Genomic DNA, 27,725 nt, shown 5'->3' with positions numbered 1-27,725 from the left:
CCATGGGCGGATTATGAACTTTTGGGGCCCTGGGCCCAGATGTATTAAGGGCCACCCACTAATTGTCGTAGATGTGGGAGGGGGGGTTTGGGGACCCTCCCCCAGAATTGTTTTAATTTGTTTGATGTGATTTCCTGTATTCTGGTGCATTTTGGGGATTGCCAATAATAAATTCAATCAGATTCATAGCCTACATCCTGATTTGTTGATATTGAGGCAATGATTCCATGCAAAGGCTTGGGCTTCAGGGCCCCCTGACCCCTTGGGCCCCTGGGCCTGGGCCCGGTAGGCCCGTGCAGTAATCCATCCCTGTTCCAAACACTTGCCCAGTTTTGTCAATAGCCATGCCAGGACCACATGCCAGCTACCAAGCCAAACATCCTTAAGCACTCTGCATAACATGTTGTCTTAGTCCAGTTGTTGAATTTGTGGGAGCAGTGGTGGTGTCCTCCCATAAGAGCTTCCATTAGACACCTGACCCTGACAGCAGGCTTAAATCCCCCTGCAGACACACCTGTGGAGGGCTGTATAAAAGCTCAGGTGAGATGGGTCTCAAACACTGAGCTCCAGTGAAGTAGCCGTCCACAGCATCTCCACACACTGAAGCAACATGGACCTCAGAGCCTCCATCTCCCTTCTGGTGCTGCTGCTTGGCCTGTCCAAGGCTCTGCCTCTCATGGTAAGAATACCTGTGATATTCAAAACTCCACTTCTAAAGGCTATCTGTGGGATTCTCCTGTTTCATTTAAACCATTTTTTGTCTGTAGGCTGATGGTGATGAGAATCACATTTTCCTAGAGGAGCGTCACAGTGTGGATTTGACCACACAGATTTTAGCTACCAACAATGGTTTGTTTCTCATTGTTTAAACAAATGGACAGTTAAGTTGAGGGTATGCACAAACTCACAGAGTCTCTATGAATAACTTTCAAATGATATTTAATCTTTCAGCTTCCAGTGAATTTCTAATTGAGGGAGATCTTGTGGTGCCAAAAACCAGAAATGCTATGACTTGCTGGAACAATGACTGCCTATGGAAGAAGTCTGCTAATGGAAAAGTTGAGGTGCCTTACATAGTGAGCCCTGATTTCTGTAAGTGAACTTATTTGTAGTATTCTGTAATATGCTGTACATATATTTTAAAGCACATCCATTATGCATTTATAACCATTATTTGTGTTTTCAGCTTCCAATGATGTGATGACAATTCAAAATGCCTTGGCTACCTTCAGCAGTAAAACCTGTGTGCAGTTTGTTCCTCGCTCAACCCAGGGTGACTACCTCAGCGTTGAGAACAGGGATGGGTGAGTTCATTTAGCACTGTGCTGAAAATGCTTTTCCTTCTGTGGTCGATTCTATGGCCAAACCTACCTGCCTGGAAAAGGTCCTTTTGTCTTTTATACTTCAACCCCATATTATCACACTGGTATCACTTTTTAACTTTTATCACCTTTTTGTTGTTAAACAATATCAACAAAGACAAGAAATGCTGATTATTGTGTGAAAAGTCATCTAAAATACATGTACATAATGTTAGCTAAAACATTCTGATTGCAAAGAATATTTTTGTGTACACGAACAAAATCAAACTTAGCTTATGCTATCAATTGTGATGTGATGAGGACAATGGTCTTTTTTATCATAATTAATTCATATAATAATAATGAATGGAGCCATATTGTAAATGTTTCTATCATTCTTCCTCCCATCTTTCTCAGGTGCTATTCTGACCTTGGCAGGACAGGAGGCAAACAGGTGGTCTCTCTCTACAGGTCCGGTTGTGTTTACAGCGGCATCATTCAGCATGAATTTCTTCACGCTCTGGGCTTCCACCATGAGCAGAACAGGAGTGACAGAGACCAGTATGTGATAATCAACTGGGAAAATATTGACTCACGTAAGCTGCATTTCCTTCTTCACATGAATGTACTGCAGTCTTGAGTTCATTTTATGTTTGGACATGTTGACAAGAACATGTTGACAAAACTCATTGAAAAATGATGAATAGCTTTAAAAACCAGCACGATATCTTGGCAGAAATGGTTTACAACTTTCAGAAACAATCCACCAACAACCTGAACACTCCATATGACTACTCTTCTGTGATGCATTATGGGAGGTAAGAAAATGGCACCCAGTTAAAAAGAATTATTTGTCAAGAGCTGTGTTATCTTATGTGTTACTAAATGTAAAAAAAAATATTGAAAAATATTGCTCCTCAAATGTTTAAAATCACTGACCGTCATGTTCTTCTATAGCACTGCTTTCTCAACCAATGGAAAGGCGACAATCACACCAATTCCAAACCCAAATGTGCAAATTGGACAGAGACAGGGAATGTCCACCACTGACATCCTGAGGGTCAACAAACTGTATGGATGCTGTGAGTATGACCTCTGGATAATATGGAGTGATAGTAACTTTGGGATTGCTGAAATGATGGGTTGCTTGCTACAATAGAATTCAATTCTGACCATTCCTTTTTCTTTCTAACAGAAAAAGCTCAAACTGATGCTGTCCCAGTCTGGAACCACCACATGATGTAACAGCTGAGATTGGAGAGCACAAGTTCTTACATGATGGTTGTTAATTGTGAACATTATTCCTCTCATGTTGATATCACTGGAAAATAAAATGACTGAATAGAACTCACTCAGCTGTTGTCCTGCTGCATTCATGTAACATGGCAAAGAAATCTATTTCCATAGTTAGGCCAAGATGGTTATGGTCACTTACTGTACACGCTTTTTGTCCAAATCAACCTACTTTATAATAAAAAAAATACTTCAACATTTTAAGAGAAATGTACAGTAATCATAGTAAAACAACCAATTGAAAATAAGAACAATTATACAAACACCAATAAATATACAGCATATCCTTTCAGAATCCTTTTAGAAATCATTGTTTCTTTATGGAACTAAGGTTACTAAGAAACTCTTGTTGTTACCACTTTTTCTGAGTTAACTTACTCAGTAAACCACTTGGAATACCCCCCTTGTCAATCAACTGTATTTGTAAACAATAACAATAACGATTAACAATTAGTTAAACTCCAAAAGAATTGAATGTGCAATTTCACTAGATGTGACCACAGAATGCATTTCAAGTCCAGTAAATGACCATATGGAATTCACAAACCATTTAGTTTGAAAAGGAGTCTTAAAACAGAAAAACAGAAAGGGTAATCCTGGTAAAGCTGACTGTGTGGTCTAAACACTTATGTGGCCCTGCAGTGACTGCCATCCATGCTTATATAAATGATGATGCATGAGCCATGATGTAATCAGTCTCACATCTGTGAAACCAACTCAAAGTCTGACTCTAATTATGTACAAAATAAAGCATAATCATGGTGAGAGGCACTCTTCCTGTTTTTTCTTTTCTTCGGTAGGCTTTTTCACTGTGTAGGCCTACTACCACAAAGCAGCAGCATCGCATTCTCCAGCTTTGATCCACAAAAGCAAGCCTGTGGTGACAGTGGCATCCAAAAAAAGCTCCTCTGACTCCCAGATGACATATTCCCACCGTCTATTCGCATGCAGGCCACAGACGGCAATAGTGGCCGGGCCTTTAATGGGTTCCTGTGGTTTGAGTGTCAAGGTAGGTGCCAGTTGTCTATCACAAGAAGTTACTGAGGGTCAGTATTCCACCACGATCAACACAGATATCCAAGCCAAACACACAAACCATATCTGCAATCAGAGTTTATGCTTCAAAGTCTGGGTGCTGGCTGTTCCTCTTTGTAATCTAACACATTTCTGTCATTCTCTGGTGGAGACACTTCACACCGTCCTCCACCTGAACCTCTGTGGCGTGTGGTTGCCTCTGACGTCCCTTGCTGCGCCTAAGACACTGAGAAGTCTTGTAAGACTGATATTGGAGACTAGACACCCTGAGGACACAGACGTAATGCCTTCCCCTCCTGTCTACACCTGAACAGGCTGCGTTCTGTACTCAAACCAACTGCTGCCCACAAGCCTCACCAGAATCCACTGTTCCCATTCAAACATATTTGTTTGTACAATGCAGCTAATGTTTGTTTAAACTGGTAAGCAGTAAATCACTTCAGCTTTCTACAGTTGATGTTAGTGACCTCAAGTGTGTTAAATACTGTTATAAATAATGTGGGCTCAAAACCCTATGATGAATGCATGCATGATGATATGAATGGCTCAAAATAACAGTGACTCTTAATTTCAACAAGAGATAATTATGTAACACTAGTCTATCTATCTTCCTTTAGTCCTGGCTTGGTGCCCCTTGGCCTGGTTTAGAACAACTTGTTTTCGTAGGGCGAGAGACCGAGATGAAGGCATTTGCTGTGTTTAACTACGCCCTGGCAAACACAGACAGCTTCTCATTCTCCCGAGATTGAACCTTCCGACCGCAGCGCTATCCAGATAAACATTCAATCTATTCCGTACCTTCTCTCTTCAACAAACATATACGAACGCGCGCGCGCGCACACAGGACTGAACGGAGAGAGAGATGCCAAGAGGCACATAGCATGCATTCATATAGAAACGCGCTTTAAAAATAACCTACATTACTCCCAAATGGATATGGTTATTTAAGACAAGAACTGTTTGAGACAGAGGCGGTTTCGATGTGAGAGCAGTGACAGAAATGTGCATTTTGTTAGCGGACCCAGACGATAAACCCACGACTATACACGGTCGATAGGCCCAGCTCAAATGTTCGACTGTGACATTCTCAACCCACGTCTCCCTCTAACGGAGTCTTTTTTTCTGTCCACTCGCCACAAACCCTGAGCCCCAAGCGTTTAAATCTGGCTTTTTCGTGAGTGGTCGGTGTCTGGAAATCGCTCACATCCTGTTTACGCCGGAGATTTTCAAACCCTGACCGCATCTAGCTGGCAAATCCCTTAGACAAATCCGCACACTCAACCCTCACAAAAGCACAGTAGCTGGGAGAAGAAAAAAAAAAAATACAGACTCAGCTATCTTATTCAGAGGAAAAGGCATTTTCATAGATAAGCTTTTAGTTCTTAGGTTCTCAAAATCATCCAATTTTAATGCTCTGATCATAAAACATGACAATTAATGCATAGAAACTATTTACATTGTGAATATAAGAGGTCTAAAAAATATCCATCTATCACCTCTTACCTAATCTCATCTAATTATGCCTACTATACAGGTATATCCCACAGGGAGAAACAACCCTTTCTACAGTGGGACTAATGTAATCTGGATACAGAAAAAAGAAAGAAATACGATTAATATTCATTAATTTACACATTGCAGTCTAGACTTGTTATTTAGCTGTGAGAGACGGTATACACATAAATGAAGTCCCAAAGCCAAAGTACAATCATGGTTTAAAAAAAAAAAAAAAAAGCATAAATAGACACTCGCCCACACGCACACTCAATACGTAATCTCCCAAAGGTGTTACAGCACAAACAAACATACAACTATAGATATTTACTTTCTATTCATGAATATTTTACACTCCATGACAAAACAACATTGGTACATTTGTGCATTTTTGTGCAGAATCTGTGCATCCTGCCAGACACTGAAGGCATGTGAGTCTCTAGCTTCCTTCTTCACTAATCTCCAGAAACTATCCTCTCTTCTTCTCACTCTCTGCCTGTCTGCCTCTTTCTGTCCCCTTTCACATGATCAGCGACACTTGCAGGACTTGACCACCATGTTGGAGAGCTGCTCCACGCGAGGGGTCCGGCCCAGGAAGTAAACGATGGTGAGGGGCTCCAGGTCCTGGGGCACACAGCAAGGGGAGGCTGATGCCTCGGGATTCAGTTTATTATACAGTGGCAGGATCTGCGTAGAGGATGAGGAAAATGAGCGAGTCAACAAGAGACCCACTAAGCTCACAAAAAAGCATACAGGTAAGTCCTGTAATACTCTGTAATTATGGTAATAAGAAGTGTACCACCAGTAGTAGACCTCACCATGTTGTAGTGATTGTCAGCACTCCAAAGGTAGGGGCAGTTTCCTGCGCAAAAGTTGGCTTTGTATCCTTTTGGTTCATGTATCCATTTCCAGTTAAGGTCCCGACGAAAATCAATGTACAGGGACCTCAGACAGCAGCCTTGGTCCGCATTCCTAGCAGTGAGAAAGGATAGAGATACCATTTAAGTACAAACACAACTCCAAGACAATACAAATACGTACCTTTAGCCTTTGATCACAACTTCAACATATCATTAGCTTGCATCTGGGCTTTTACCACAAAAACAAATCAGGAGCAAAAATTCAGACACACCCAGCAATACACTTTTTGTGAACATTATGCATGATCATACCGAGAGCATGTGGTGGTATCGGGAGCAGCCCGCCTCTTGCGGTTTTTCTTCCCAGGGTTCTCCATTCTGTCCGTTGGGAGAAGGGTGAGGATAAGGTGGGGGGTCTTGGTGCTAAACTCAATCTGACCCTTTGTGGGCCCTTGTCTTCTAAAGTCATCATCAATGCCTGTAAAGGTTAATGGAAAAAAACAATTCAAACATGGGTCAAAATGCTATGTCCACATAAATTTGATGCAGCATCTTGTTTAACATTATAGAACACCGACCTTGACATCCTTTTCACTTCTAAACAGGGGAGAATTAATACAAATCTGTAACTACAATTACAGTCATTACCTGCAAACCGTGCCTCCAGCTCCTCACTCTTGTTGGGCACAATATTGTTTGTGGATGGAACGAATGTACAGCAAGGACAATGAACACTGAGTTTCAGGCCAAGGTTCCTTTCTGAGGACAGAGAGAACATACACAGATCAGTGGATTGAGAGCTACATAGATATCTACATAAGATAATAAATATATAGATCAAGAGAATCTTCATGCCATTATTTTCCCTGTATTCACAATAGGACATACAGTATAGAATGAATCCTGGAATTTCCTAAATAGGAATTAGATATTGCCTGGGCTACTTTTTCACTGTCATTTTCTTTCACCATTCCATATGATAACTACAATAACAGTTATGGGCACCTGTTAAATTATATATAGGAGTATGAGGGTTCATATGTAGGTTCGTTATTGGTCAAAGGCCTAACCTCTGTGTGCCAACCATTCCTTGACCGTCTCTGTGACATCAATGGACATCCACGCCCCTTTCTCTTGAGGATGCACTGTCCGAGAGTCAATGTATCTCTGTGTGGGAGCTGTCTCAACATCAGCCTTCAGCAGCTAGGACAGAGAGAACAGTGAAAATATAAGAGACAAAGGAGGACATATTACCTGGCTCTGCCAACCTAATTCTCCTCAGTAGTGACACACAGTGAAAGCAGTCTGGCTCTGAGGCTTGGGGAAACAGAGGGTGCAATGGGTGGAGTTGTCGCAGAGCTAGAAAAGAGCACTGCCATCTAGTGACTACAATGGATGACTAAAAGTTGCCATAGCCAGAGACACCAACATTATATTAGTATATTGGTATAAATGTACTTCATCAAATTAGAATGACTCTTAAGTTTTGAAGTCATACTGACTTATCACATAGAGACTGTGTCAAACACATGTGTTTCCTGTGCTATTGGAATGACAGAAATGGTGAGACATCACATAATTTCATGACTGGGGTAATTATATGCACAACAGGGCCTGTAATTACCTGATATACCTCCACCCTCTGTTCGGTTGCGCGAGCCTGGGGGTTGGGAATTCTGTAGATCCTGAACTCTGCCTTTACCAATGTACTAGAGTTTCGCTCTACGTTAGTGACATCAAAGCCCACCACTCTATAAAATAGACTTGGTGGAGTAGGGTTGATGATGTCTGTAAATACAAAAACCAAATGCATACTGATTTACGACACGTTGTGATTATATACGTGCAATCTTCTACCCTATAGTCTAGCCTAAACAAGGCCTCAGTGGCATATCATTAAAAGTATATTAGCCATACCTGAAGTAGCATGACGTCTACACTACCGTTCGACGGTAGCCTAAGTCATAACAAACTACCAATGGTAGTTAAAAAAAACAAAAACAATTTAAGGGCAGATCAGATGTCGACATGTATTCCTCTGCACTTACAATGAACTATACAGTGCATTGTGGTCCACAAAGCAGCACAGAACACGGTTTACTCACTGGAGTCAGGTGGTTGCATATCCACGCGCTGTACCTCTTTGGCGTAATAATCCTCCTCACTGCTTTCGCGGTCGCACGCATCTGCCTGGAGTGCCCGCTCCTTCAGCAGTTCTCTAGTGCTGTTGTAGAGTAACATTACCTCTGGCGGTACTGCCGTCGGTGTTGGACTTGGCTCTGCTTCAGGCGGTGAACGGATACGGAGTTTGCTCAAAATTTGTCCGCGCACCGCTTCGATGCGTTTTGACTTATGGTCGTCCAAGTCAAATGAATGACAAGTCGAAAGCCCTTCTGTTGACACGGTTAGTTTTAGCATCAGCAATACAAAGTTGAAAAACAACATTGTTGCATAAAGCTGAATGGTAATGATCCGTAACAGTAGTCCAAAATTCGTGTGTGTGTAATTCCCTGTTGAGGTCCGGTACCACTGATGGTTCCTTTAAGAGCCTGTGGATTTTGAAGGACTGAGAATGGCGTAGGTTGAGCTACCGTCTCTAGCTACCTGTAAAATGACCCAGAACTTCCAAAACTCCACTGTTATTCTGTCAGATGTGTTGTGGTCTCATAACATTCAGGTGACGACAAACATCCACAAGCAACGTTTCAGACGAACATTTCAGCTGAGCAAAGTTTGAGTCCCAAGAAGAACAATCTTCATTTTTGTTTTATCGACAATTTTAGCCCATGACAGTGTAATTTCCAGCAGCGGACCCAAACACCTGACGTTTAGGGCATTGAAAAGAATTCTGAGAGCTAGTGTTTTACATCGCCGTTAAATATGGGAGATTTCATTGCTTAGTGAGACAGACTTGCTGAGCAAACTTCGAGCCTATGTGGCCTCCAAGTGATGGTTAGCGTTTTTGCGGTCTGTCTTGGAACTTAGGAAGAGAATGCTATTTTCGCTGAATTTCTTTCGTTTAATGTTAGGCTGCAATAGTGTCTCTTTCCCGTGTCATACTAATCATCCCGATAGGCACTTCACTTTTAACTTGAATAAATACAAATAAAAAACATTTCTGGTAAGCTTAAGGCTATGGTTTGTCGCTTCAGCAGTTGTTTGGCGCAAATAAATCCAACGACATTTCCAGACACACATTCACCTATTTCGGCTGAAACTCGAAAAAGTATCTCCAACTGAAATCCTTGGCGCAGTTCTCCTTGGAATTCGATGACTCCAACCGAGAGAAAAACATGGAAATGGCTCTCATGTGAATGGTCAGATTAGAAATCTAATTTCAGCTGTATATATTCCAAACGGAAATTGAGTTGCACGTGAGCGTGAAACTCATGGACAACCTTCTCTCTTGGATCCTAGACCAAATCGATCTCAGTCGAGAGGAAGAGACTCAGACAGAAAATGTGTGTACGGGAGGCAAGAAAGAAAGGGGGAGAGAGACTGAACGAGAGAGAGAGAGTATGCGCAAACGTGCGCAAGGGGTAATACCCAATAGAGTCTATGTGAATCAAATTATACAGGACAACACACGAAGAGATTGGGCTCTAAAGTTTCAGTGGAAGTGGAGTTCATTTCAATTGTGGTCAACCAAAAGAACAAGATGCTTTTGTTAATGCGCTGCCTTGCCTCAGTGAAAGTCCCGAGGCTGAACTTTCTGCCACTGTTGGAGGCGCACCTTTTGGAGCGGTTGATGGCGAAAATTGCACAACACATTCTTGCAATATTCGTGTTCAGAAATGTTTTCCTCCACCCTGCACAGGTGGTTGGTGGTTATTTGTTCACTACTCCACAAGTATCTCCCTAAAGACATATCAGGAAATTGTTACATTTTTAGTCTATAATTTTGCGCAAACGCGTTCACATGGAGGCATCGAGAGCAAACCTAAGATAATCTAAAGCTTTGAAATGCTCCATCTTCATTTTGTGCACACCCTTTCTTTATCCTACCTCTCCCTGCTCTTCTCTCCGTCTCATTGTTAATTATACGCTAGAAAATACATGATCGTTAATCTTTCAGAGCGCTGATTTATTGCTGTTCCTGCTCTTTTCCCATTATAACGTTATTATAGTTTTGGTCACAGCCCTGTAATTGTGTCTCAAACTGTAAGTAGAAGGAAAAGGTAATGCACCGAGTAGAGTAGTGGGGACAGACCTCCAGACGAGGCTCTTTCAGTGTTGGGGTTCACATCCTTGGGTGGTTGGTGCAGTTCATGGGAAGAAATATGTCGTGTTCAAACATGACTAGAGCATTTCAATTTCATTAGCATGACGCCTGCCACAATCCAACTCGACAAAATGCTACGCTGACGTGGATGTGGTCAATTTGGCGACATCTAGTGCCAGAATCAGGGGGCGTGTGGAAGGGGCCGAAGATGCCTCCCAACTCTAGTGGCTAGCTGCGGTATTGCAATATGGAGACCGAAATGCTTCCTCAAAAACATCGTATCCCTCTTTCTTTTGACCCGCTTGAAGATATATTTAGACACACTGCCGTGCCACGTCATCATATGCTTGAAGTCTATGCATTTCGTTTTCAACCAGAACTGACATACTGCGCCTAACTCAGACTAAGAAGGCTTAAATTGCCAAACGAAAGATGTGCCTTTATATTAATAAAACAGATGTGGATCTGGGTCGACTGATACAGTCCATTTTCTGGGAACACTGACGATATTCTTTTCCATCACATCGCAATGAGAAAAGCAGAAAATGCAATTATCGAAACTTTATCCCTTGTGTATAAACCAGCCCTGAACTTCTGGCAAAGAGTCAGTAGAATGTAGGATACAAGGCTTTGGTTGCATTTAGCCCATAAGATTGTCTACAAGGGGCATGATAGAAAAAGTATCTGTGGATGATGTAAGAGTTCTTTTCTTCCCCTGGCACTTTCAAAAAGACAACATGAAATACATAGTTCTTCCGTAGAAGCTTGCTGTGGCTTCCACATCCTTTCATAGTTGTGTAATACACTTTATACAATCTAACATGATTTGTGCATCTGGTGGCATGCAATGGCAAGCTGAAACAGAGAAGTATTTTCAGAGACAGAGAAGTATGAAAATTTTCATTATTCATGAGGATCCTTAACACACCCACAAGCATAGCTGTGAAAAGTTGACTAATATTCAAAAAAGGTGATTTATAGGGTGTATAGATATATCCATTGCACTCAACTACATTTTGCCCTGCATCTGAAGAGTTACATTTGTACAGATTAACTGGCAATGTCACATTATTGGTGAGAATAGTTATTGTAGGTAAGTCATAGTTGGTTTAAGAAAACTACAAAAGACTGGAGGGCATTCAACCATTTTATTTTTTTAGAACATATGAATTTCAATAAAAACACATAAATAAACCAAAATCACAGAAAGAAAAACAATCCCCTATGGAGTTTGAACGTCAGATGTTTAAGTGGGACGAAGGAGAATTTTCAACATAATTTATATAGCCTATCAGAGGATAACTTCTAAAAAAAATTAGGATTCGTCGTCATTTAACAGCATGTTAGGAACTCCTCTTGAGATGGGAAACTCTCTTCCTGATTCTGGGCACTGGAGACACCCCTCAATTACCTCCACCTAGAGAGAACAACAACATTCCACAGAGAGTTAAATTAGCTACACTCCACACTGCACATTATGTGCTCTACTCCCGAAAGCACACGAGAAGTCTCACCTCTAACAAAACTCTGTGAACTTTGCGCAGAAAGTCATCATTATTCTCAAATTCGGGGACAACTGTACCCGGAAGATCCTGAAGGTGGCCCAGCTGCAAAACATATTCATGCCAAAATATAACAGTGTTTTGTGTGTCGTGTCGATCTGTGTATTTGTATACATATTCATATCAGAACATAAGTCAAGTGCATAGGTGTTGTGTCTGTAGATCTGTGACCTATGATCTAGTCAAGTGCATTATCAAGTGCACAGGCCCATGTGCGTGCCTATAACTAGCATTCTAAACATATATTATCATGACAATTTGCGCCGGTTCATGTTTGTTACCAAAATTAACGATAAAGGCCAAGGACTCACCCCATCCGCTGCCTGTATTAAGGCACTCCACTCAAGCTTGGGGATCATCCGACTGACAAACTGTGGGTTAAACTCCACCTCGTTCACCTTAACCTCTGTTGCCTTTGAGGAACATCAAGACGATAATGGGGGTTGAATGAATGGTCTAGTTTCCCCATCCCCGACTTCACCCCGCACATTTACATTTAATAGCAATTAGATTAAAGACGAACAACTATCATGTTGGTAGATTTTTATATCCAGGACACAATACAAACAAGCAGAGCGACGTGGCTATTAGCTAACGTTACAAGCAATGCAAACCTGTAACGTTAGCGTTGTTCAGCATAGGCTACAGATTTTTCTCCGTAGATTTTTGTCGATACGTGTTTGAATTTACCTCGACACTTAATTGCTAATAACAATTTGGCCTGAACCAATTTAAAAAACAAGTGTCGACAACTAACAAGATAACATTAATATTAACTATCTAACACGAAAGACAACAAGACAAGTCTTACTTTGATTAGAAGTGGGTATCCTTTGGTTACTCCCTTCACATGCGATGTTAACATGTTGTGTGTAAGCAGTTTCATGATGGAATTGCAATTATTGGTTTAAATGGGCAAAACACAAATAAAAGCTTAATTATCAAAGGCCTGCGCCAAAACACGAATTTTCGCTTGTATGCAAGGAAAGCATGCGTCTCCGACTTGTTGGTGTGCAACAGTCAAAGTGTTCCGCTCACAACAGCAACGGTATTGATTTCAGGTCCTACGTTTAATGGCAACATTCAAAATTAGGTTTTGCTATGAACTAACCCAATTATCTGTAATCTAACCGATAACATAGATACGGGCATTTTACACTAGCCTCTCAGTCCCTAATACAGTGTTTTTCAACCACTGTGCCGGTGTTGCACCAAATTCTGTGACCTGTCGAATTTTGTGACTCTAGAGGGCGCTGTTTTATTGGAGTCTATGAATGTACTGAGCTGTAATGAGCTGTAATGACACACTGATGAGGCAATTCTGTTATGTGTATAATTCTTCTAATAAACTTTGTACATTTTTGAAACATGGAACATTGTCTGGGTGTGGGTGTATTACTCCACAGGCCTGCCTGTGTATCTTCCTCTCTATACTATCTCTATAGAGTAGAGCTAAAGCCCCACCACTCCAGCGAAGAGGTGGACTTCAGCAGGACAGGTCACATATGTTGATAGGCCTATTGTCAAATTATGTTACCCCACTATAACTGCAGAAATGGACTGATATTGTACATTGTCATTGACATCAGCAAACACTTTATTTACATTATTGACAAACTCCTTGTCATTGTCTGTTAATATACTTTTTGGCACCTCAAACTGATATACAAACTTAAGGAGGCAGTTAGTGACCTCCACAGCATTTTTTTCTGCAGTTACAGTGACATAATTTGACAGTAGCCTATCAAAATATGTGACCTGTCCTGCTGAAGTCCATCTGTTCACAGGAGTGGTGAGGGGTAGGCTTTAGCTCTACTCTAGAATAATACACCCACACCCAGTCAATGTTCCATGTTTCAAAAATGTACAAAGTTTATTAGAAGAATTATACACATAACACAATTGCCTCATCAGTGTGTCAGTACAGCTCAGTACATTCATAGACTCCAATAAAACAGCGCCCTCTAGAGTCACAAAATTCGACAGGTCACAGAATTTGGTGCAACACCGGGGCACACTAGTGTGCCGTGAGAGATCATCAGGCGTGCCGCAGAAAATTACCCAAATGTAACTCACTGGTCCAGAAAAGCAACTAGTGCATCAAAGAATTTATAACCACATGCTCTCATTGATTGTATGATTGCACTATTTGTGGTATGCAGGCATTGTACAACGGGGGCCCCATATCCAGTATTCACAGAATCAACACATATCCAGTTCATAACAACAATTAAATTAGATATAGTCACCTACAAATGAAACAGAGGGCGCTTGTTTTATTGAGCAGGTCTTGCATAGAAGCCATAATAAGGCCATATCTGTGTATTATTTGAAGTTTTAGGCTATGGTATGTTTTTTTTTTCTTTACACACGATGTTAGTGTGCCGTGGGACATTTTAAGTGTCAAAAGTGTGCCGTGGCACAAAAAAGGTTGAAAAACACTGCCCTAATATGACTGGCATTTCTTGCAACAATAAGCCCCACTCACCTGCTTGAGTCTGCAAGTTTGAGCTACACTTCCATGATGAGTCTCTGTTTGCTGTTACCGGTTCGACCTACCGATCTTACAAATATTTCGTAGGCTAGCCTACAAATCCAAATCCCAAGTGTCTTTTTTTACATCATTGGACTTAGCCTACTCAAACTCATTGCAGTCACAAACTTGTTACAAACTCCACCCTTGGAAACTGAATGGTCATTTTTACATGGAAAATACTATGGCCCTCCAGACCATATGGGGAAAAAAACTGTAGGCCTATGGTTCATATAGCTATATATGCTATTGTGCAGAACTACATTCTGTTTCATACAAGTCCATTGCATGTCTTTTACAAAATATTAGATATCAGTGTGATATGTGGGAAATTACTATGCATTCAGAGAATGAAAATGCACATTTATAGAAATTAGCAATGAAAACACTTTGGTAAACAGTGAATGCTTCAACATCAAGTTTGTGTTGAGTGCCTTCCAACACGGCGCTGAACAAGTATTTTCTGTTCATAACCTGCCCATGGTTTCCAGCCCTACCCCGAATCCAGACGTTTTTCAAACAATAATTAAACACACCTCAAACTATATGATGCCACACTAAGCAAAGACTTCCAAAGATAATATAACCTGAGGCCATACTTACTAATACCATAGGCCTACTTATGAATATGTCTCTATGTCCTCATCTCAGATGGCTCAGAGTTAGCTCACAATCATATCTTTTGAATCTGATGCCTGATCATCCATGTATTTTGTAAGAACAATCACTTAAATACAGCTGACGGAATCAGAATGAAAATGGCTCACATGTACATTAACATTGTCAAACCAAATTTGGTCTGAATTTGTGCAGCAGTATTTGAAATAATAACTGCGTGATAAATGGCGGGATGGAACTCTGCCAATGGAACAATTGCCTTCCTTCATTTTGTCATGGAATGTAATCAGTTGCCAGGGCAATACCTGATATAATTAGTGCAACTGTCACCATCTTCTGCAAGAGTGAATGAAAACTAACTGTAAGGCTTTATGTAATAAGATTGTAAAATATTATAATTTTAAACCTCATATAGGCTAAGTATTTTGATTATGCCATTTAAAAAGATATGTTAGGTGAAGTTAATACTGGATAAAACAACCCTATATACTGTAACTGACATGTAAAGACATTGTAATAAATGTAAATACTATATTGGGTATTTAACAATATTTTAATTAATTGCAAGATTTTTACAAATGTACAGTGTGTTATACAAACAAAACACGAAAATGGTTCTACACAGAAAATGTTTGTTTTGCATTACAACCAAAATACTGTAATAGATTAGTAGATTCAAATATTCAGTATGCTGTAAATAAATATAATAATAATAAATGAGTAAAGTAAAGTATTTCAGTAAATATGCTGTTTATTCCAATCTCTACAGTTAATGTTAAAACTACTCATGACCTTTGCAAATTTATAGTGGTGTAACAATGTGAGATGTGGTGCATGGGATCTGATCAGAGGTTATGGCGGCGGAGGTGGAGTGCTGAGGAACAACCGTACAGCAGGGGTGAAAATCAGAATGGTTCCAAGCACAGAGACGGTGAGGAAAGCCCACAGGAAGATCCGGTCCAACACTTGCGCCACAAATTTCCAGTCCTGCACCACCTAAAACAACACAAAACCCACACTTTTTAATTTTAATTGTGATGTCATTTTTGGCAGACGTGTCACATTTTATGCTATGTTGGACAGGAAGCAGGCCAGCATAATGTTCCTCTTACCTCTCTGATGAAGTGCTCTTTACGGATGTGGCTTGAGATGTAACGGACCGAGTACGTGGCCTTCTCCAGCATAGTGACCAGGGCGTGGTCCTCGTCCTCCCTGCTGCTGTCCTGGCTCCCGAGGGTCCCCCTGTGGCTCTTGGGTTTGAGCTCCGGGCTGATGGGCTCTAGCTCCGGGTAGTGGTAGCGGTCAGTGTGGCCCCTCATGCACAAGAGACGAGGCAGCCTCTGCAAGAAGAGCCCCCGCACCCACGGCGACATGGGGTGGTAGGTGGCCGACGAGCGGTGGTGCACGTTGATGACAAAGACGGTGACGATAATGGAGAGCGTGACGAAGATCATGATGAAGAGCAGGTACTCGCCGATGAGCGGGATGACCTTGGAAGAGGACGGGATGATCTCCTCGATGACCAGCAGGAACACGGTCAGGGACACCAGGACCGAGGTGGAGAGCGAGAGCTTCTCGCCCTCGTCGGACGGCAGGTAGAAGACGAGGACGGTGAGGAAGGACAGGCCCAGGCAGGGGATGATGAGGAAGAGCGTGTAGAAGAGGGGGAGCCTCTTCAGAATGAATGAGTAGGTGATAAACGGGTAGGACAGCACGTCGTCGCGACGGTTGCCCCTCGCACCCGTGGCGCTGAGGATCTCCCACTCGCCGTTGTCAAAGAAGTCCTTGCGGTCCACCTGGTCATCGGTCAGGACCAGGTCCACCATGCTGCCGTCGTACGTCCACGAGCCGAACTTCATGGTGCAGTTCTGCCGGTCGAAAGGGAAGAAGGTGACGTCCATGGTGCAAGCGGACTTGTAGCTGGCCGGCGGGGTCCAGGTGATGGTGCCGTTGTATTTAACAATGGCCTTGGTCATCAGAGAGCCCTCAAAGCGCCCATCTGCACTGTGCAAGACACAGAACACTAGGATGAGCCGAGTCAGGCCTACAATGTAATTAATTTTGTTTGATTTCCTGAGGCAGTATCTGCGGACTAATTATTCAGAAGCGCGGTATTGAAATAAAAGACTGAACTTAGCGGCTTTGCTTATGCAATTTTGTTTTGCTTTTTACATAATGCTGGATATTTATTTGACCAAGGCGTGATTCAACTATGGTATTAATAATGAATGAACTCACACGTACGCGCACACACACATGCACATACACACACAAATACATACACACACACACACACACACACACACACACACACACACACACACACACACACACACAAAGGGCTTACTTCTCATACAGCACAATGTCAGGCAACCAGATGCTCTCTGAAGGAACCCTGATTGATGTGATCCCCCCATAATCCTCTGGGTTCCAACGCAGCTTATAGTCTATCCACTCCTGCCAAAACACACACTCATAATGTATGCGTGATGTAAAAAAAAAAACAAGGTTAAATTCTGTATATGTCTTGGGTTTTGAATTTAGTTGTGACAATATCCTTACCTGCCACAACCAAACATTAGTGGTCATAAGCTGGTTCTTTTCATCCTGAAAAGAACAGACCAAATTAGATACATAAGTGAACTGAGCAGTTCCACCCAATCACAATACAAACAGTGAGAACAGAAATGGCAACAGGGACAACCTATTCATGATGCATTTGTACTGTAGGTGCATGACATCTATCTATCTATCTATCTATCTATCTGTCTATCTATCTATCTGTCTATTTATCTATCTGTCTGTCTGTCTGTCTGTGTCTATCTATACTGTATAACTGTCTGTCTGTCTGTCTGTGTCTATCTATACTGTATAACTGTCTGTCTGTCTGTCTGTGTCTATCTATACTGTATAACTGTCTGCAATGTGGTAGTCATAAGGCGGGGTAAAGTCATTTTTTGAGTTAACAGATTTCCCCCAGGGGAGCTTCTGACAGATCTTCGCCATAACAAATTATTGGCTGCCCACCACCTCAAAGGCCATCAAACATAATCAAAGGCAAGTGGAACACAGTATCTAGTGTTAAGCTCCATGCCTGAAGCCAAAGAGTTCCTGACAGACCGGACTTGCCATGATGTGATTTCAAGGTCTAAGAAAGAGTTTTTGTGGTTCAGGGCTTAGATGTTTGCCATTCATGTCTGGGACTGAGATATTTCATCATGACTAGACTTGTACTGTATCTGTGAGTGCATCTTCCAAAGTATGAGACTGAGAAAGACACTCCGTTAATGCCAGTCAGCTTTGCAAGGTTAGAGGCTAAAATGACCTTTAGGAAGTGGGCACTTGCCAGTAAACGAAAGGCATATAAGGTAGCTCTGTTTTGCTCCTGGTCCGCTAATTATGCAGAAATGATGATGTAATATGTCAGCTAATTGACTTTGCTTGGCCGGGGGGAGAGGGTGTCTGTGTCTACTTGGGAGAAGGAAGCGATGAAGCATGTGGAGAGCCGGGCACCAGAGCGTCCTGTGCTGCCAGAGCTGTTGCTATTCTGAGGCAGCACTGTGGTCCTGCGTAAAGCGGACATCCTGTTGGGTTTTTATAGATATTTAGTGGATAATGCTTTGTACTGAACCATAGCACCCACTTTTCACAGAGCCAGATGATGTGTTCCTTGTGTAAGCCACAATGGAAGGGCAACTCATTCATTTTTGTGAACAATGAAAATATCATTTATAAATGTAGTTTTTATGAACATATAATTTAGAATACATTATAACATTATATACATGAAAAATACAATATAAATTCCAAACAGACCAAACAGTTTTTCACAACAACTGTCAAAATTGCTGCGCTTTCAAAATATGTGTCTTTTCAAAATATGACGGGTGACAACAACGTTTGAAATAGAACACAAATGACTAAATTCAGAATCGGACGCCCATGTATTCAAGACTTGGCATAGAAAGAAACAACATTCTTGGCCACACACCCAGTCAACCTTTGACTATGATGTAAAATAAAAGACTTTGCTGCCTTTCATATGGCCTTACATAGATCCACTCTCTCCTCCAAACATAAAAATAATAGTCAATGCTAGTGGACACATGTGCTAAAACACACCCAGGAGACTGAGCAGCTGAAAAAAAGGTTAAATCAGGAGGAACATTTTTGGCATGAACATCTGAGCAAAGCAAAAAAATGCCTGAAAACACAAATGCTTTCCCAGCCAATTTTTTTGCTCCCTGAGGTCTGGGTGCTTTCAGAAATGGTAGGCCTACAGTACCATGTCACAGTACTATTCTTTTAAGTCTAGCAGTGCACTCTGCTTACGAGGAAACAACCACTCAGTAGTTTTATAATTACTACCAAGTTCTCCTGTTTGTTCCTTATAGCAGTTCTCTTCTTTTTTAACATTTATTTTTCATCCAAACTTCATACGTGCAATGCCCAGCCGTTATGGGCTAGTCAACCAAATTGTTTTATGGTTAAAATTTTGATTAATTTGCACAGAAGAAATTGTGCAATTACATACATTTTCCTCCCTGTTTTCTTTAATATACATATGCAGAGGGAGAGAGAAAGAAAGAAAGAGAAAGGGAGAGAGAAAGAGAGAGTACAGTATAGGGGGGGGGGTTCTGGAGAGAGTTAATAATGAACACACTCCATTAAATGAGCCTGTAACTCTCCCTGAACATCAAAAAACACTCAGTCTGAGATGATGCAAAGGAGAGTGGGGTAGAGTAAAACGTGATAAAATAGGAGGTCTGTGAGAACTGCAGTCCAGTATCACTTCAGCGTAACCTAGTGAACTAAATAAGCGTACAGTAAAAGTGTCATATGACAGGCTACATTTGCCACTCCTCCACGATTTCTCCACTTCTGAATTTTTAGACGATCATCTAGCATTAAGAAGGCTCTCATCTCCGTGGATGAGTCTATTTGGGGTAGATCATAGATATTGCAGTACCAAATGCAGCTCCCACGAGACCTACATCTTTCAGGACCACGGACAGATAAGCACAGTTTGGATTGTGTGGATTTGTTTTAAGTATAAGTATATATACTTTTTTGATCCCGTGAGGGAAATTTGGTCTCTGCATTTAACCCAATCGGTGAATTAGTGAAACACAAACAGCACACAGTGAGGTGAAGCACACACTAATCCCGGCGCAGTGAGCTGCCTGCTTCAATGGCGGCGCTCGGGGAGCAGTGAGGGGTTATGTGCCTTGCTCAAGGGCACTTCAGCCGCGGCCCACTGGTCGGGGCTCGAACCGGCAACCCTCCGGTTACAAGTCCAGAGTGCTAACCAGTAGGCCACGGCTGCCCACTGTCGTTTTTGAGGTGAATCTGTCAAATATCACGGTATATATGGTAGTACAATCCCTTTTACTGGAAATAATTAACTAGAATAAAAAAATCCATTGGATTACAGGTTTCCTGTATGCCATAAAAGGCGCATAATATGCAAACAAGGTATTACACGTAGAATGTGTCCGTTTGGCTTTGATTGTATGTGAATGTGTGATCTCACCACGTCGACAAGCTGTGAGATTTTGAGGCCAAAGCGGACAGTGATGGTGTCGTTGGCGTGCTGCGTGGGGCGGACCCAGCGCTGGTAACCCTGGAACAGGTTCCTCAGCAGCGAGTCCTCCATCTCCGCCAGCGACACAAACTCACCTGGGGCTGGGGACAGAAAGCAGACCTCCACTTATCGCTTATCACAGAGCACCAGCACAGCAGTTCCACTTTCATCACAGTAGCTCACATTTACTCCCTCTCTCTCTCTCTCTCTCTCTCTCTCTCTCTCTCTCTTGTTCTCTCTCTATCAGACAGACACAGCCTTTGTCACCAAGCTATGAATCGTGTGTGTCTAGTCTCAGGATAAAAATAAACAGGACCAAAATCTGTCTAATTTTTACTGTAAAATTATGTCATATGTTTTTTCCTCAAAGCCACAAGCAGATTGTACTCTAATTGTAGAGGTTATATAAGAGGGGGAGAGAGAGAGAGAGAGAGAGAGAGAAAGAATGGCAGGACAGTGACCAGAAAATTGCGGTTAAAGGCCTTCGTCCCTCTCATATTCCCCCTCTCGCCCCGAGGCATGGCGAATCTCAGAGAACAGATTCTCTAATCTACTTACAGCTGAGTACCACGGTCAGTATAGTGAGCAATGAGGCAAGCAAATGCACACACACTCAGAGACCCACTTTTCTAAGCCCTCTAGCCCACAGAACGCGTACATGTTGTCTTGAAAGGTTTATTATCTTTCACACAGCATGCAACCAATGTGAATCATATGCAGTATTTTGTCTTTGGACCTTGAAACAGTGGACATCTGCTCTATGTCACCAGAAGGGCATTCATTGTGAAAGCAGTTGCTATTAGTCATTTGACACCCTCAAATCTTCCATCACTGTGTCAGCAGTGGCCACCTCTGGTCATGTCCTCGTGCGACATATTTCCCCGTCACTAGGCAGAGAAGAGCTCTGTGTCTCATGAGGGTGCAGGGTCAAATGTAGACTCTATAAGTTAGCAACATCAGGGTTGGCATGATTTAGAAATGATACTGTAATGTATGATGGTATGTTGATACAGTAACTGGTTATGTTGTAAGGGGAATATGTTTATGTCCCTTTCAGTTGGCTATACTGTACCTAAACACGAGTTTAAAAGACCCCAAATGTAGTGCAGAATTGATGAATATGAAAAATAACTCAAACGGTGTAGGAGATAAAACATTGTGCTGGAGATATTGTCACACATACTCTGATAACCAAGTGCATCGAAGATGTTTGTTAGAAGTTAGCCTACCCGGTGATTATTTCAGATATTTACAATCAGAACGCACTGTTGCGCAAGTCGCAAGTCCTCTGAAGAGAATGACTTCTAACCTTGTTCATCCCTAAAGCCTTTTCTAACATGCACATACCTCTTGGTAAGCATCCAATTGTAGTTGTAAAACACACTGTTTATGCATAGAGAAATAGAACGTTACATACCCGGGATAGTGGCGAGGGTGGCAGAGGAAATCGCCAGAAGTACGGCAACAGTCGACAGCATCTCCGTTCGGTTTAGTCACAATTAGCCTACATTACGCACCGATCAAAAAGTCAGACCGTGTCAAATCAAATGGCTTTTTCTTTATTACAATGAAGTATGTTGCAACGACCCTTCTGTCTTATCTGCCGGAGTAAGATCACGATGCAGAAGTGAATTATTTGCCTTCAAAAACTACCTCTTGCGACGTTGCTGGTTGATGGAACGTCCCGGTCGGTGAGTCCACTGCCGTTTGTTCGCTCCGGTTCATTGATTGCACCGCGTGTGCTGATATGGGATGTGGTGAACGTGGACTAAAGAGGGCGCATCAGTGCCAATAACGGAATAAGAGTTTTCCTAAGATAACTTGTCTCATGATATCTTTGCCTTTTTGTTATGTTAGTTTATGAATAAAAGTCGTAATATTATTTAGCCAGGGAACTAAAGGTCCAGGTGATCTAAATTATAAAAAAAAAAAAAAAAACGTATGACAAGAACTCGGCTATAACCAAAACATATTGTTCAACTCTCTCAATGAATGTCCTATGTGGAAATACAATATATCCGCTAGAGGGGGCAACGGTTCAATGTTCTCAATCTAGGCCTCTGTGGATATCTTGGCCTGTCCAATAGGTCTCGCTCTGCTCGACAAAAGCAATAACATCTTTTGGTCTTATTTGACATGCCCAAGTGCGTTTCTCACGATTTCTCATAATTTCTGCAAGTGCGTTTTGGAACAATATAAGCGGGCAACAGTGTAGTGATTCCTCGTCAGTGGTAGTGAATAACAGAAAGGTTTTAATGTACATTACTGATTAATCATGCATGAAAACGTATTGTAGGGATCATATCTAATTATTCTGAGCTAACATGACTTGACATGGGCCTTCATTGCATGTGCATGTACACAACCATTACCACCCAAGCTTGCGTGTGTGCATGCATACCCACACTATCATGGCCAAAGCAGATTCAGTTGGTTAATCATGCATGACCATTGCAATATCAAAGTTCAATCCTATCAGAAAGATGTTTTTTTTTTGTATGTGTGAATGCGTGTGTCTCTCTCTGTATGTGTGTTGCAGCATTTAAGAATACCGGTACATTTAAAAGACAGTCTGCCAAATTAATGTTCATTTAAAGTTCCTTTTTTATTTCACCATCTCATTTTCTCTCTCTCTCTCTTTCTCTCTCTCTGCGTGTGTGTATGTCGGTCTGTCAGAAGAACTTGGTGGCACAACCCTGTTCTACAGAACTACAGAGGTGTCATTGCAAGGTATTTTTGTGTATATCAAGAGAATGTGCGCTCAGTTTACTAAAGTATGTGTTCATTTGACTAAATTGTGCGCTCATTTTACTAAAGTATGTGTTCATTTGACTAAATTGTGTGCTCATTTTACTAAAGTATGTGTTCATTTGACTAAATTGTGCACTCATTTTACTAAATCACACTGTCATTTTACTAGATTGTGAGCTCAATTTAGGAAATAGTGTGCTCATTTTACTAAACTGTGCTCATTTAAATTTTTGTAAAATGATAACACTATTTATTAAAGTGAGGGCTCTATGCAGTAAAATGACTGCACTATGTAGTGAAATGAGTGAACAATATACTAAAACGAGCGCACATATAGTAAAACGAGCTCACTATCTAGTAAAATGGCCGCACAATATATTAAATTGTGCACACAATCTAGTAAAATGAGAGCGCAATTAAGTAACCGAATGCACAATTTTGTAAAATGAGCTCACAATTTAGTAAAACAAGCTTATAATCTATTAAATTTACAAAAAAATCTTGCAATGACACCTCCTGGGCTCCATACTGGTCAGAGTCAGGCGAGAACAACATTTTTGCCTGACAGCTTATTTCCCATTTGTGTCCATTCACTACATGTTAAAAAGGACACCCACACACACACACATATATATACACTGTATACACACACACACACACACACATATATATACACTGTATACACACACACACACACACACACACACACACACACACACACACACACATACACACCTGTTCAGCCATAATGTGGCAACCTGAGCAATTTCACATGCATGCCTTTGTGTTTAGGCATTCTGGGGATATAGCCAGAACACTGATGATCACAATGAAATTATCCTGATTTTCTGCTCCAGTTGGAGCCACAGCTGCTACACACTCTACACACACACACACACACACACGCACACGCACACGCACACATACACACACACACACACACACACACACACACACACACACACACACACACACACACACACACACACACACACACACACACACACACACACACACACAACTGGGATAGGGTGAGTGTCACAATGCTCATGCCCCAGTCCGAATGATTCCTAATCACTTGGAAAAGGGAATTCTCCCAGGCTAGGAACCTGCACACTCACAGGAAAGAAAGCTGCAATATTAGTCAGTCATACGCACACACACACACATACACACACACACACACACACACACTCCTGCAACTAAATGACTGGTTGGTTTGTTTGTTTATTATCATCAACACCATAATTACTCCTGGCAATATCTGACACACTAATAGTCCAGCTCTTTGTTTGTGTGTGTGTGTGTATCGTTGTTGTAACGATTAATGAATCCAGAGAGAGGAGCAGAGGGCATGGGGATGAATTCAGCAGCTTGTCAGAGTGCAGCGGTTCTCTCGTGTCAGAGTGCAGCGGTTCTCTCGTGTCAGAGTGCAGCGGTTCTCTCGTGTCAGAGTGCAGCGGTTCGAGGACTCTCTTGCTTGTCCTGTGCTGAACATGCTACATGGATTCACATTAAAGGCCCCAGTTACAAAGTACACCACACGTCCACAGCCAAAACCACCTCCTCTACTTGAAAAGGCGTTGAGGACATTGATCTATGAAGTGCCTCATCTTCAGCACTGTGAGGGCTTGAAGAGAGACTGCTATATTGGCTCCCTAACTTGAGAATGACAGCAGGCTGAAAATATAATTTATGCATTTCTTCTAAATTTGATGCTCTTTGGTCCTTTTGGAGATCGGTTCTTAAACTATTGTCCCTGTCTGGATATCTTTCTTCCCATGAGATAGAGCTACTGTAAGGCCATGAAACAGAGGGTAAGAGAGGACAGCATGACATGCTCCTGTAAAGGTATGTCTGTCATTACCTGCAGGGAATATGAGGCAAAGGGGCAGGATTGAGAAGTGTAGTGTGGGAGTGAGGGTGAGATATGGTAACTTTTGGAGAATAACCTTCTCACAACATGGATGTTCATTAGCTTTTCTAAATTTGTATATATTTACACATACGCATAAATATATTTGTTTATGTTGGTTATCAGTGGCTGCGTGTATGAATATGCCATAAAATACTTTGTTTTCTGGTACACTGTCTGACAGGAAGTAAAAGAAGGCAGTAAGACTGAGGGGAATCCTAGTTGATCTAACCAGGTTACATAACACATGTGGATGGCCTTGTTGTCATATTATTGATGTCTCTCTGTTATGTTCTCTGATTTAAAGTTATTTGAACAGGGTTTTGGGGTCTGTTCTTACCAATAGCAGTCACCCAGATGACACTCTCAAAAACAGAACTGCGCCCACAAAAACAGACAGGAGGTTAGAAAAAAAACACTTCTTTCATTTTTGCGTGACTTCAGTGTCTTCTTCCACTCTCAGCCTCAAATCACAGGAGTAATGGTGTGTGTGGAGCAGAAAGATGTGTCGTGGGCAATGCCACTGAATATTAATATGAACAGTGTGTGTGTGTGTATGTTTATGTTTATGTGTGTGTGTGTGTGCGTGTAGTGTGTGTGTGTGCGCGTGCGCGTGCGTGTGTATGTATGCGTGTGTTTGTGCTTGTCTGTAACAGTGAATATAAGTGTTTGCAAGGAGATTAGGTTGTGTAATATATGTTGCATCTTCTATTTGTGCACGTCTTAATCTAACCGCCACTGACACAAAGGGTGCTAAATAAAACCCATGCAAGCTTCAACGAGAACGCCAGTGACTTCCATTTCTCTGAGACATGTATAAGGGAATCATCTCACTCATTCCCTACAGCACAGGTCAGAGTATTTTATCTCAGCTCATATAGTAAATACTGTATGCGTGTATGTGTACGTTGAGGATGGTTGAGTACGCCAAGGGTTTATTTGTCTGTCATAAAATAGTCTGTAGTCATGGAGTTCGGAGTATGAGTCAGATGAGCAGCCAGTTCCTTAGTTATTCATTCCACAATGACTCTCAGATAGGAAATGTGGAACTTTTTTTTGTTGTTGTTCTTGCTGATGGTCACCGAATTGATTATGTAGATCCATTTGAACTCCCTGTCACTGTCTGAAAACTTCTCGTTCTCTCTTTGTCATGCACACACACACACACACACACACACACACACACACACACACACACACACACACACACACACACACACACACATACAGACACACATACAGACACACACACATACACACACACACACACACACACACACACACATACACACACACACACACACACACACACATAGAAATGTACTTGGGGGCTCCAGTGGTCAGTGAGGACTCTCCATCTCTGAGGCAGGATTTGTCATACATGGATGATTCCTTCATTTCCCTCCCAGAGGTGCCCCAACCCATGGCCCCCAGGGGTCACCCTGTTTCACCCTGCCCAGTGCTCCCTCTCTCCCTCTCCCTATCTCTCTCTTTCTCTCTCTCTCCTTACAAAACCCACCCTGCATGCACACACTCATGCTTGCACAAAGCCTTACCAGGGGGGTGCTGAAGTGCTCAAGGGACTTTGTGTGGATACTGACTGTATACTGACTGACTCTATACTGACTCTTTAAGCTCCTTTGAATTATAATTTATTGGAAAGAGACAGACAGAGAAATATGAAGAGTGCTGTGTACTGTGTTGTGCTGTGTTGTGCTGTGCTGTGCTGTGCTGTGTTGTGTTGTGTTGTGTTGTGTTGTGCTGTGCTGTGCTGTGTTGTGCTGTGTTGTGCTGTGCTGTGCTGTGTTGTGCTGTGCTGTGCTGTGTTGTGCTGTGCTGTGCTGTGCTGTGCTGTGCTGTGCTGTGCTGTGCTGTGCTGTGCTGTGCTGTGCTGTGCTGTGTTGTGTTGTGTTGTGTTGTGTTGTGCTGTGCTGTGTTGTGCTGTGCTGTGTCAGTCAGTATACAGTCAGTATCCACACCGGGCACTCCGAAAAGAAGGGTAAGCCGGACACAGTTTTCTGTGAATATCTCGAGAACCGTAGGGCCTAGGATGACCAACTTTTTTTGTTATGTTTGTCTCAAGGGGCCATGTCAACCCGTCCCATAACCACTCATTTGATGTATAGCGCCACCTTGTTAAAAATGAAAAAGCAAAAACAAGGACTGACAAGTTAAAAACTGCACAAAATGTTAAGTGTACTGTAGGATCATTATAACGCCTTCTGAATGCATGGCAAATTTTGTGGAATTTCGTTCATGGGGCAACATATCAGCTACACAAGGCATGCATGTACCCACTCACACCCACACACGCACGCACGCACGCACGAATGAACACACACATACACACACATAAGCACACACACACACACAAAGACACACACACACACACACACACACACACACACACACACACACACACACACACACACACACACACACACACACACAGAACAACACACACAAAAAACAAACTCACACTATGCACACAATCATTTACATACACAAAAGTAGGAAGAGGGGATGGAGTAGTCCCCAACATGTTAGCTCAATGTTG

General features: G+C 42.0%; 4 protein-coding genes across 4 annotated transcripts; 1 reads left to right on the top strand and 3 right to left on the bottom strand.

Annotated features, from left to right (window-relative positions):
• Positions 1–610: 610 nt before the first annotated feature.
• LOC143133211 (hatching enzyme 1.2-like) lies at positions 611–2,528 on the top strand. Its single transcript, XM_076292977.1, has 8 exons — positions 611–679; positions 783–849; positions 952–1,092; positions 1,187–1,304; positions 1,719–1,897; positions 2,038–2,119; positions 2,259–2,383; positions 2,497–2,528. Coding segments are annotated over exons 1-8 (783 nt in total). The 3' UTR covers positions 2,499–2,528.
• A 2,488-nt stretch (positions 2,529–5,016) lies between these two features.
• On the bottom strand, positions 5,017–9,405 carry tgfb5 (transforming growth factor, beta 5). The gene is made up of 7 exons (XM_076292310.1): positions 8,089–9,405; positions 7,608–7,771; positions 7,054–7,186; positions 6,632–6,742; positions 6,296–6,461; positions 5,942–6,095; positions 5,017–5,810 (listed from the first exon to the last, which is right to left on the bottom strand). Exons 1-7 carry the CDS (start codon positions 8,426–8,428, stop codon positions 5,652–5,654), a joined length of 1,227 nt encoding a protein of 408 aa, XP_076148425.1. The 5' UTR covers positions 8,429–9,405; the 3' UTR covers positions 5,017–5,651.
• A 1,934-nt stretch (positions 9,406–11,339) lies between these two features.
• trmt112 (tRNA methyltransferase activator subunit 11-2) lies at positions 11,340–12,793 on the bottom strand. The gene is made up of 4 exons (XM_076292976.1): positions 12,579–12,793; positions 12,079–12,180; positions 11,720–11,812; positions 11,340–11,622 (listed from the first exon to the last, which is right to left on the bottom strand). Exons 1-4 carry the CDS (start codon positions 12,651–12,653, stop codon positions 11,521–11,523), a joined length of 372 nt encoding a protein of 123 aa, XP_076149091.1. The 5' UTR covers positions 12,654–12,793; the 3' UTR covers positions 11,340–11,520.
• A 2,977-nt stretch (positions 12,794–15,770) lies between these two features.
• LOC143132652 (neuronal acetylcholine receptor subunit non-alpha-2-like) lies at positions 15,771–21,980 on the bottom strand. Its single transcript, XM_076292309.1, has 6 exons — positions 21,920–21,980; positions 20,452–20,603; positions 17,481–17,525; positions 17,266–17,375; positions 16,031–16,922; positions 15,771–15,914 (listed from the first exon to the last, which is right to left on the bottom strand). The coding sequence occupies exons 1-6, from the start codon at positions 21,978–21,980 to the stop codon at positions 15,771–15,773; spliced, it is 1,404 nt and encodes a 467-aa protein (XP_076148424.1).
• Positions 21,981–27,725: the final 5,745 nt, after the last annotated feature.

The sequence above is a fragment of the Alosa pseudoharengus genome, unplaced genomic scaffold (assembly GCF_046254945.1).
Source record: "Alosa pseudoharengus isolate Yale_2024_CS ecotype anadromous, Long Island Sound unplaced genomic scaffold, YU_APseudo_1.1 YU_APseudo_1.1_scf_19, whole genome shotgun sequence".
In the NCBI taxonomy this organism is placed as follows: Eukaryota; Metazoa; Chordata; class Actinopteri; order Clupeiformes; family Clupeidae; genus Alosa; species Alosa pseudoharengus.
Note: the sequence above shows the minus strand (reverse complement) of the source record. Positions and strands in the feature narration are given on the sequence as shown.